The sequence below is a fragment of the Pan troglodytes genome, chromosome 20, assembly GCF_028858775.2.
Source record: "Pan troglodytes isolate AG18354 chromosome 20, NHGRI_mPanTro3-v2.0_pri, whole genome shotgun sequence".
NCBI classification, from domain to species: domain Eukaryota; kingdom Metazoa; phylum Chordata; class Mammalia; order Primates; family Hominidae; genus Pan; species Pan troglodytes.
In genome coordinates, this window is record NC_072418.2 from 3,569,613 (window position 1) to 3,581,066 (window position 11,454).

An 11,454-nucleotide genomic window follows, 5' to 3' on the forward strand; every position below is an offset into this window, starting at 1 on the left:
CTGGGAGAAAAGCCTGCGGACCTCGGTTCAGCGCACGAGCAGGACCCGACAAGGAAGACTGCAAGGGTCATTGTCCGAGCAGTGACCGCGGGGGGCTCGCCATTGAGGGGGTTCGCAGCGCGGAGACTCCAGTCCCGCGGGATCTGAGGCGCACTCGGCTTCGGGGGAGCGGCGGCCGCGCAGCCGCTGTCAGGCCCCGTCTTGGGCCGAGCCCCGGGTCCCCTGCAGCAGGCTGGGGAGCGGGACGTCACCTTCCTGGGCCCTGGATGTGGCCGACGCGTTCTCAGTGTCCGTGAGGCCGGGGCAGGAGTGGCGGGGGCCGCCCCGAAGTGGGTGGGAATGAGCGGCCCGAGGTCCTGAAGTCGGGGTCCGCCCCGTTCCCCCGCTGCCAGCCCCATTTCCTCGGAAGCCGCGACCCCCCACGCTGGGCTGGCAGTTCTGGGCTCTGCCTGCTGCGCCTTGCCGGGGCTCCCACGGGCGGGCTCCGGCCCTCCGTCCTGATCCCTTGGAGCGGGTCGACGAAGCAAGTTCCGCGGCGGGCGCGCGGGGCACTGTGGGTAGCGCCGGGGCTCACCAGGCGGAGGCGGGGCCCGACGTCAAGCTCCGCCTCCACGCCCCATTGGCCGGCATCACCTCCGCGCGCCTGACTGACAGCGCGCATAGGGGCGGGGCGCCGCCACCGCTTCCACCGGGCCATGGGGCCGCGCGTGCTGCAGCCGCCGCCGCTGCTGCTGCTCCTGCTGGCGCTGCTGCTGGCGGCGCTGCCGTGCGGTGCCGAAGAGGCCTCGCCGCTGCGCCCCGCGCAGGTCACGTTGTCGCCGCCGCCGGCCGTGACGAACGGGAGCCAGCCGGGCGCGCCGCACAACAGCACGCACGCGCGTCCGCCGGGGGCATCGGGCTCGGCGCTTACGCGCTCCTTCTACGTGATCCTGGGCTTCTGCGGCCTGACCGCCCTCTACTTCCTGATCCGGGCGTTTAGGTGCGTCAGGCGCACGCGGGCGCCGTCTCCCAGCCGTGGCCAATTAGCGCGCGCCTAGTGCGTCACGTGCCCGGCCGCGGGGTCCTCCCCTCCCTCCCTCCCTCCCTCTCTCCCTGCTGGAGTGGGCGTGGGCGGTGCTGTGCGGGGTCGTCACGTGGTGTGGGCGGTGCAGGGGCCACGGAACTCACCCGCTCTCTAGCCTGCGCCTGGGGTTCGAGGTGCCCAGCGCCGCCGCCTCTTAACTTGGGGGTGACGCTGCCCGTTTCCCAGGTGGAGCCACTGAAGCCGGAGCATGCCGGGCAGGGGTCAGGCCCTGGCGGGGCGAGGGGGCCTCCTTGGCTCCTTGTCGCCGGATGCCTGTCCTCGTTCTCATCTTCCCGCCTGCTGCCACGCTTTTCCGTGGGGTCCCGATATTTTCCTTTCTGCTTCTACCCACTGAAGCTGGTTCGTCGCCAGGGTCGGCCGCGTGCCCGCCTTGGGTGCTCCCACAGCCCGGGAGGTGCAGCTGCGTCCCCAGACCCTCGCGGGGGTCTCCAGCTGTAGGCAGCCCTTGGGCAGGAGGGGCTTTTGCCTGTTCAGGCCACCCCGGCTTCCCTGGCCTGTGGGTCCAGTCTCCTCTGGGCTCCTGACTACCCAGTGTGGCTGCTTCTCCCGGGTGGGAGAGACACTGCGAGGACCTTATCCCTCCCCATCACCACCCTGGCAAAGTCAAGCCTCTTTTTATTTTTTATAAGTTTTTACTGTAGCTATGGGGTCTCGCCATGTTACCCGCGCTGGTCTGAACTCCTGGGCTCAAGTGATCCTTCTTCGTTGGCCTCCCAAAGTGCTAGCATTATAGATGTGAACACCTGCACTCCGCCATGCTGCTTTTTATGGGCCCTGTGCAGAGCCTCCCCTGTGCTCCACACCTCTTCCTGTGGAAGCACCTGCTGCGCGCTCTCCCCTGCCTGTATGCCGCGCCCTCCCTGCCTCCCTGGCTGCTGGGGCCACCAGGGGCTTGGCCCTGAGACAGGCTTCCATTCTGTTGTCTTTGGCAAAGTCTCACCCCTGTGTGAGCCTCATTCTTTTCATCAGTGCAATGGGAGTGACATCAGCGTGCCTCTCCTGGGGTCCTGGCGCAGGGGAGATGGGAGGGCCTGCTAGGGCACATGTCTTACTGTCATCGCCATGGGAGTGAATGGTAATCACTTGGCGATTAGGACATGAAAGAAGCAGGCACAGCAAAACCAGGGAGGTCTGCAGCAGGGCTCGGGGGTCCAGTAGAGGACGGCAATGAGAGTCCTGAGGGAAGGAGGAGGCAGGGTTGGCGGGGAGGGGCCATTGACTATGCCTGGACCTACTTCCAGGTTGAAGAAGCCTCAGCGGAGGCGATACGGCCTTCTCGCCAACACTGAGGACCCCACGGAGATGGCCTCGCTGGACAGCGACGAGGAGACGGTCTTTGAGTCCCGGAATCTGAGATGGTGTGCACCCTTCCCCAGCTCTGGGGCCTCGGTTGGCAGGCTGGGCTGGAGACTCAGCAGGACCCCGGGGACTTGGCCAAGCCATGGAGTGGTCCCTGCAATCACAGCTGACAGCGGTAGTCAGGCCACGGCCCCACTGGGCAGGGCTCATCCCTTCTCCCAGCCTCCATTTACAACTTTTTTTTTTTAATTTAAATGTTTGTTCATTTATTTATTTTTGAGGTGGAGTGGCGCGATCCCAACTCACCGCAACCTCCGCCTCCGGGATTGAGGCGATTTTCCTGCCACAGCCTCCCGAGTAGCTGGGATTACAGGCACCCGCCACCACGCCTCGCTAATTTTTTGTATTTAGTAGAGATGGGGTTTCACCATGTTGGCCAGGCTGGGCTCCAACTCCTTACCTCAGGTGATCCATCTGCCTGGGCCTCGCAAAGAGCTGGGATTACAGGTGTGAGCCACCGCACCTGACCTAAGTTTTGTTTTGTTTTGAGATGAAGTTTCGCTCTTGTTGCCCAGGCTGGAGTGCAATGGCACGATCTCTGCTCACTGCAACCTCCACCTCCCAGATTCAAGCATTTCTCCCATCGCCTCCGCCTCTTGAGTAGCTGGGATTAAAGGTGCTCACCACTACACCTGGCTAATTTTTGTAGTTTTAGTAGAGACAGGGTTTCACCATGTTGGCCGGGCTGGTCTCGAACTCCTGACCTCAGGTGATCTGCCCGCTTCGGCCTCCCAAAGTGCTGGGATTACAGGCGTGAGCCACCGTGGTCAGCCTTCTTGCTTCTTTAAGGCAGGAAAGCGGCTGCAGGGCTTAGGGTAGTGGGTGCTCAACCTGGGCCCCTCCCTGAGAGATGAGGTCTAAGTCAGGTGGAGAACTGACTGCAGGATGCTTCTGAGCAGGCAGGGTCAGGGAGGGCCTCTCCCTGTGTGTAATGGGGCTGACTGCAGGATGCTTCTGAGCGGGCGGGGTCAGGGAGGGCCTCTCCCTGGTGTAATGGGGCTGGCTTCTGGAAGAGTGTCTCAGGCCGAGGGAACAGCAGGGAGCGGCCGGGCTGGGCAGATGCCGGGCGGGACTGGGGTAGGCCTGGGCATTGAGGCAGGTGTCAGGGGTTAGCAGGGTTCTGGGCAGGGAATGATGGGTATGTTGCGCTGCAGTGTGGCTGCTGGGGGGACCTTGGCCTGTTGGGTGGCAGGCATGGAGGCTGGGAGACCAGGAGACAGGGCGGCCTCTGGGGACAGCTCTGACTTTTTGATCCCCCAGGGAGGGAGGCACTGGGATCCCTCCCCATGGTCTGACTCCATCCTGGGAACTCCTCCCAGGTTTCTTCTACCTCCTGGCTGGGGGCCCCTTCCCCCGGGGTGGGCAGCTGCGCAGGGCCCAGGAGGCCAGGGAGGGAGGCCAGGGGAGGGAGGCTGGGCCCTGGTGGACCGAGGGGCCTGGACAGGCTGCCTGCCCCTGTCTGACCTGGGTAAGCCTCTGCCCGGCAGGGCGGGCCCTTCACTCCTTCCCTCTCACCCTTGACCCCCTGCTTTCAGATGCTGAGCCAGGGAGGCGGCCCTTCCAGCAGCCATGAGGGAAGGACAGGAGATGGGGCCCACCCCAGTGCCCAGCAACCCCCTGCTTCACCGCTCATTCCCCTGCTGGCCCCGGGGCTGGTCTCACCCAGTGCCAACCCGAGAGCTCCTTTTGGAACCTGCACAGCCCGCCCATCTGTTGCCACCTGCACCCACCGCTGGACCATGCAGCCTCGCCTCCCGGATGCTGTCCCAGCCTGGCCGAGGGTCCCAGGTGAAGACCAGAGGGACCCCAACAGCCACCGCCCAGGACGCTGAGGCTCCCTTGCCTGACTGTGACTTGTGCCTCTCTCCTGCCCCCGTGGGGACATGGCAGCCCAGAGCCAAGGCTGGGTGGGCAGGTGACCCAAGGAACCTTTCTGGGAACACCTTCTCGCCAGGCTGGGAACAATAAATGCAGCCATGTCTCTGCAGCTGGTGCTGACCCCATGTCACCTCTAGACCCGTGTGTACTGGTGCAGCCAGTGTGGGGGTGGGTGGCAGAGCAGGGCTCAGGCCATCCTCGGTTCCCCATCTGCGACCATGCTTGGGTTCTCCAGCCTTGCTCCCGAGTGAGGAACCCATCTCCAGCTGCCTGGGATGAGGCCCCGCCTGTCAGCATCTCTCTTCCTAGAGAGAACTCCTATTCATCCGTCAAAGCCCCTGCCCCAGGGCCCCCTCTATGCCATCCCTTCAGCCTGGGTCTCATGGGCCCTGCCCTGGAGGATCCCCACATCACCCTCATGGATACCTCTGGCAATGATTCCAGGGAGCCCCAGAGCTCTGCTGCAGGAGGCTGGAGTTCCCTGCGGCCTGGGCCCCCATGCCGGACACTCCTCCCCCATCTGCCTCCTGTGGAACTTGGAGCCTGAGACCCCATCCCAGGCAAGGTGCTTAATCAGCTTCCCTGGGGCCTTGTTCTTCCTGCAGGGGCCTGTGTCTGGGCGGAGTCCAGCCCTGGCCTGTCATCCTGTCCCCCATGAGGTTAGCCTTGGAGAGACCATGGTGCGTGGGTACCCATGGCCTGAGGTTCCCCACAGGCAACCTGTCTGGAGCTGCCACTGCCCTGTCATGAGGAGGAGCTGCCACCAGGTGGCAGCCTTGGGCCACCCAGTTCTCTGGCTGTCTCCCTGGTCCTAACCCTTCATGTGAGAAAGCGAGTCCAGCACAGCCCATTTGTCACTCCACTTCCTGAGCCCACCGTGTCCTCACATCCACTGGGGGATGGGCAGTCCCCCAGGTTTGCGTCTCACATACCTGCCGACCCTCCCTGTCCGCCGCCAGGGTTGGGAGGGGCTGTCTCCACTGGGGGCCAGGCTATCGCCCCCTCAGACCAGGGTCCCCTGTCCTGGTACTATCTGTTCCCTTGGGCATGTCCGTCTGACCAGGCCTGCCAAGGCTCTGCTTACGTTTCTCCTTCCCCCTCCAGTGCCCCGGTCCTTCTCTGCCCCAGCCTCAGCTGCCCCCTCCAGGAAGTCCTCCCTGATTTCCCACCCCAGCCTGTTCTTTAGGGGAATCCTGCAGGGAAGGTTGGGGAAGCAACGCTTAAAGTGAGGGCAGAGCCCGAGGGAGGCCCCTGAGACTGCAGGTGGGGAGGGCAGCTTGGCTCAGCCTGGCTGTGTGTGGGACTGGGGACAAGCAGGTCACACCTATGCCCCGGGCTCTGCTGTTCCCCATCTGTCTGGCCATTGCGTCTGTCTCCAAACTCCCGTTTGCATCTCTCCATCTGCCTCCTTCACTTTGTCTCTGTCCGTCTCTGTCTCCATGTCTGACCCTCTGGGACGCACTTTTAACAGGCACGGAGACACCAGCCCCGGCCCCCAACCCTGTGATCTGCGCCCCCCGTCCCACAGCTCTGAGCGCTTTCACCAGCTTCAAAAGGCACATTAATTACTCTAATGAGGTCAGGAGAGACCCACGCTCTGCCATCCGGAGTCGGAACATGCCGCAGCCCCCAGCCCAGCCGCCGCCGCCCCCCGCTCGAGCAGGGAGAGGGGCTCTGCTGCCTCCGTCCCCTCTGCCTGTCGGGGCCCGTGCTGCACCCCGCGTTGGTGCAGAGTAATTGGCAGCCCCCCGAGGTTAATGCACTGTTAGCCAGGGATTCTCCTGGGCTCAGAGCCGGAGAGGGGCCTGTCGGCGAGAAACGAAAGGCCCCAGGTCCCGGCTGGTGCTCGGCTTGTGAGCGTGTGTGTGCCCGTGGGAGTGCGTGTGTGTGCGGGTGCCTGGGAGCTTGGGGGGACAGGCAGTGGCTTCCACCTCTCCCACGCAGACACGCAGGCACAGGCACCCACAAAATACAGCCTCGTAGACACACGCACACACGCTAAGCAACGCGGACAGTTCCGTGGATGGGACGCCCGCAGCCCCGCGGGACACGCGATCACACACATGGGTGTGACCTGCTCAGATCCTAACCCCACGCCGGGCGGTGTCTCAGACCCATGACCCCCACCCTTGCCCCTCGGTGTGCCCACTGGACAAGCAGCATATCAGGTCCCTGCCTCTGGGTGGGGGGGGGGGTCTCTGCTTCAGCAGCGGGTCCGGCCCAGGCTGGAGTCCAGTGGACTCACTGCGGGGCTTCTCCACTTGTGAAATAGGGGCGGGTGGGCGCTGGGGACGTGGCCTCAAAGGCGGGATGCGTTGGGTTCCTTGCGCCGCCGGCTTGTGCCCACAGCTTGGGGCCGACATTCATCCTGGGGAGATAGAGACAGGGCTCCTCTGCTGCCCTGGTGCCGGGGTGCCCCAGGGATGCGGCCCCATGTGCCAAATCACAGTCACTCAGGGGTTGGCAGGCGACGGCTCTGTGCCTCTTCTGGGGGTGCTGAGACCCCTGTACCCTCGACTCCCCACCTCCAGGGATCTCACCCCCAGGTGCCCATCTCCTCTGTGGGGGGCCTGAGCCACCACTGCCCCCACATTAAGGCCACTGACGTCCCCGTCCCAGGCCAGCCAGCCCCTGAGAAGCACCCAGTGCTTTGCTGTGGGACACAAAAGCCACACATGGCTATTCACGTTACTTCACTAAGTTACATAAAACTGGAGGTCCAGGGCCTCAGTCACCATGGGGAGAGGGTCTCAGTCGCCGTGGGGAGAGGGTCTCAGTCACCGTGGGGAGAGGTCCTCAGTCGCCGTGGGGAGAGGTCTCAGTCGTCGTGGGGAGAGGGTCTCAGTCGCCGTGGGGAGGGGTCCTCAGTCGCCGTGGGGAGAGGGTCTCAGTCGCCGTGGGGAGAGGGTCTCAGTCGCCGTGGGGAGGGGTCCTCAGTCGCCGTGGGGAGGGGTCCTCGGTCGCCGTGGGGAGGGGTCCTCGGTCGCCGTGGGGAGGGGTCCTCGGTCGCCGTGGGGAGAGGGTCTCGGTCGCCGTGGGGAGAGGGTCTCGGTCGCCGTGGGGAGAGGTCCTCGGTCGCCGTGGGGAGAGGGCCTCGGTCGCCGTGGGGAGAGGGTCTCGGTCGCCGTGGGGAGAGGTCCTCGGTCGCCGTGGGGAGAGGGCCTCGGTCGCCGTGGGGAGAGGGTCTCGGTCGCCGTGGGGAGAGGTCCTCGGTCGCCGTGGGGAGAGGTCCTCGGTCGCCGTGGGGAGAGGGCCTCGGTCGCCGTGGGGAGAGGGTCTCGGTCGCCGTGGGGAGAGGTCCTCGGTCGCCGTGGGGAGAGGGTCTCAGTCGCCGTGGGGAGAGGTCTGGGGCCTCAGTCACTGTGGCGGACAGCGATTGGTGGGGGCAGGGACATTTCCTTTGTCTTGGAAAGTTCTGGACGCTGGTGGTGTCTGGACACTGGAGAACGGGTCTGTGTTCAGGCCCCGGACCTGAAGGTGGGATGAGGGAGAGAGGAAGGAGGAGGAAGGGGAGGAGGGAGGGGACAGAGTGGGAAGGAGAAGGATGTGAATGGAGAGGAAGGATGGGAGGAGGGTGTGAAGGAAGGAGGGAAGGGGAGGAGGAGGAGGGAGAGGAGGGTGCAGAGGGTAGCATGAAGGGGGAAGGAAGGAGGGAGGGGAGAAGGGTGGGAAGGGGAGGAAGGAGAGAGGGAGGGAGAGGAAGGTGTGAAGGGAAGGAGGGAGGGGAGGAGGGAGGGAGGAGGATGTGAAAGGAGGAGGGGGGAGGAGGGTGTGAAGGGAGGGGAGGAGGGAGGGAGGAGGGTGTGAAGGGAGGAGGGAGGGAGGGGAGGAGGGAGGGAGGAGGGTGTGAAGGGAGGAGGGAGGGGAGGAGGGAGGGAGGAGGGTGTGAAGGGAGGAGGGAGGGGAGGAGGGAGGGGAGGAGGGAGGGAGGAGGGTGTGAAGGTGTGAAGGGAGGAGGGAGGGGAGGAGGGAGGGAGGAGGGAGGGGAGGAGGGAGGGAGGAGGGTGTGAAGGGAGGAGGGAGGGGAGGAGGGAGGGAGGAGGGTGTGAAGGTGTGAAGGGAGGAGGGAGGGGAGGAGGGAGGGAGGAGGGTGTGAAGGGAGGAGGGAGGAGGGTGTGAAGGTGTGGAGGGAGGAGGAAGGGGAGGAGGGAGGGAGGAGGGTGTGAAGGGAGGAGGGAGGGAGGGGAGGAGGGAGGGAGGAGGGTGTGAAGGGAGGAGGGAGGGGAGGAGGGAGGGAGGGGAGGAGGGAGGGAGGAGGGTGTGAAGGGAGGAGGGAGGGGAGGAGGGAGGGAGGAGAGTGTGAAGAGAGGAGAATGGGAAGGATGGGAGCTGGGGAGGAGGGTGTGAAGGGAGGAGGGAGGGGAGGAGGGAGGGAGGAGAGTGTGAAGAGAGGAGAATGGGAAGGATGGGAGCTGGGGAGGAGGGAGGAGGGTGAGCTGGGAATGGGGCTGTGTGCCTGCTCTTTTCCACCACTGGCTGCAGGGGTTGCAGGAATCTTGGGTCCATGGCTGGATGGGGGTGGGGATTTTCATGTTACCCGCTGGAGAAAGGGATACCTTTTTATTTTCAAGGACAGCGACCCAGCCCAGGGGAAACGCCCCTGACCCCTGGGGCTAAGCGCAGACCCCAGCTCCGTGCTTCGCAGGTGGGGGGCGATGGACAGCGGTCGGGCTCCCGCCCTGAGTGGAGCCTGTGACCTGCCCAGGCCCCAGTGCCCCGTGACCCCTGCCGCCTGATCCTTGCCTGGCTGAGATGGGGCTTCTGAAGGCTGCCGGCACCAGGGCAGGCAGCGGATTGGGTCCAATTTATTCTGTAATGAGAAATTCTCCCCGCATATTTTTAGCTTCCTCCTGGCGTCGCGGCCTTTGAAGGCTGAGGGGCTGCGGGACGCTGATCCCAAGCCCTGTGGCCTGGCCATGTGGGCAGTGGGTGCTGGGCACGGGCTGGACAAGTCCCTTCCTGAGTCTGGGTAGACCCCAGGCCCAGCAGGGCAGAGCAGGGGGCGGGGCCAGACCCCATCAAGCCCTGTACTGGCTCCAGACCAGGGGCTGAGGGCGACCCTGGATAACCCCTGACCTTGGCGGACACCTGTTCCCAGAGTGAGCCTGATTTCTGACCCTTGGCTCCACAGGAAGCTTACTCTAGAGTGACCTCCGGCCGCGGCTGCGTCCCAAAGCTGGGACAGCTCCCAGCCCCAGGAGGGAACAGGGCTTCTTGGGCCCCCACAGTGGCCCCCCTGCCAGGCAGGGGTTTGCCGGGGCAGCCTCGCCCAGGGCCAGGCCTCGGAGACGCCCTGCCCTCCCCTCCCTTCCCCAGGTCCTTCCTCTAGGAGCGGCCAGCGGGCGCGGGGAGGTTGAATGGGGGACGCACCGCCTTTGTTCCCGTCCCTGCTTGGGCTCTGACCTTGAGAGAGACAAGAACAGAAGGAAAACGGAGCTTCTGCTCAAATCCGTTCAGTGGTGGCGGTGGTGGCGGCTCTCGCCTCGGTGGCCCCTGCATGCAAATGAGTGGCCCTGCCATGCCTGGGTGGAGGTGGTGCCCTTCCAGCTCCCACCTGTGCAGGTCCCAGTCCTGGTTTGAGAAAAGACTCCCTCCTCCCGACCCTGGCCCACCCCTCCTCACCCACGAGATCCCTTGAAGCAGGAGGGGGCTTCTGGTCCCAGGGTAGAAGGAAGCTTCCAGAACTCCCACCTTTGCCAGGTGGCATGCTGGGGCCGGGCACGCCAAGACCCCAGGTTCACGGCCCCTTGTCCTGTGCTTGGGTGCAGCCGCCCCACTCTGCTCCGAAAGTGCTCACCTCCGGGAGTGGCCGTCCCCCTCCCTAAAAGAGCCCCACCAGACCAAGCCACCCGGGAAGCTTCTCCAGCCTGTCTGGGCTACAGAGCCTTGTGTGGCTAGAACCCCAGGCCCTCACTCCAGGAGTGCTGAGAGAGCCTGTCCAGAGGGCCTGGCAGATGACTTAGGGCCTGCCTCAGCCACCACCTGGGACAGGTTCACGCCCTCCACTGAAGAGACACCCGGCCAGCCCTGGGCCTTCGACCTGGGACGTCTGTAGTGGGGTCAGGGGATGAGACCTGGAGCTCAGAACAGATGGGCTGAGCTCCCTGGAGGAGAGAGAACTGAGAACCTTGTCCTGGCAGGGACGCTAGAGCACTGGGTGGGACAGACCTTTCTGGAAGAGCAGGATTTTAACAGGAAGAAAAAGTGGAAGGACTTCCCAGCAGGACCCAGCCTGAACAAAGGTCAGGTGGTGTGGCCCGCGTGGCCCGCTGGGGAATCGGGGGAGGAGGGCACGCAGGAGACACAGGACAGAGCCCACCACGTCTCAGAGCTGTGGGGCGGTGGTGGGTCCCGTCCCCACCCCACCTTGCTGGGGCACAGGTTAGCTTGCCCATCTCTGGGTTCATGGTCCCTGCCAGGAGTTTGGGTAATGCCTCACACAGGGACCTTCAGGTCCAAGGGCTGTTGGTGCTTGCCCTGCAGTTCCCTCTCCTGCACTGGGCCTGGTGAATGACACTAATTCAGAGACGTACAACACGATCTGGGCATCGCCAGCAAAGTCCAGCCAGCGTTTGATGACAGCCTACCCTCCACAAGCTCAGCGTCTGGTGAGGGAGGCTGTGGCACGAATAAGGGCAAAAACAGAGGGCAGGCCAGGTGCAGTGGCTCACGCCTGTAATCCTAGCACTTTGGGAAGCCCAGGTGGGAAGATCGCCTGAGCCCAGGAGTTCAAGACCAGCGTGGCCAACATGGCCAGACACTGTCTCTATAGATTGGAAAAAACACAAAGCAGAGGCCAGGCCCCCAGTTCCCCGCCTGTGTCAGCCTACCAGGAGGAGAAATCACTCGGCGTTCCCTGAACAGATCAGACCCCGGGTCTTTGCACAAGCTGTGCCCCCGGGCAGCGGCCCTCCCCTGCCTGCAGGATTCGTGCGTGGAGACTGATTTGCTGTCGGCCGGGGCTTCACTCTGGGCTTCTTGGATCCCATCCCCAGCTGCTCACACTCCACGTCGGTCCACCTACTATGCTCCCGGCACCCTTAGGGCTGAGGTGTAGGGACTTACTCCATCCCCAGGGAACAGCGTGGGTCCGGAGAGGCGACTCCCAGGAGGGCCCCAGGGAGGTCGCAGCC

The 11,454-nt window shown here is 64.4% G+C and overlaps 1 protein-coding gene across 1 annotated transcript; it reads left to right on the forward strand.

Moving 5' to 3' along the window:
- Nucleotides 1–156: 156 nt before the first annotated feature.
- FAM174C (family with sequence similarity 174 member C) lies at nt 157–4,446 on the forward strand. The gene is made up of 3 exons (XM_003953305.4): nt 157–979; nt 2,326–2,442; nt 3,979–4,446. Coding segments are annotated over exons 1-3 (402 nt in total). The 5' UTR covers nt 157–695; the 3' UTR covers nt 3,980–4,446.
- Nucleotides 4,447–11,454: the final 7,008 nt, after the last annotated feature.

What these genes read in the sequence shown, in the direction of transcription:
- FAM174C (XM_003953305.4), top strand. Translation starts at nt 696, where the DNA reads ATGGGGCCGCGCGTGCTGCAGCCGCCGCCGCTGCTGCTGCTCCTGCTG. An exon ending in TTCCTGATCCGGGCGTTTAG is followed by an intron (nt 980 to 2,325) that starts GTGCGTCAGGCG and finishes ACCTACTTCCAG; the next exon opens with GTTGAAGAAGCCTCAGCGGA.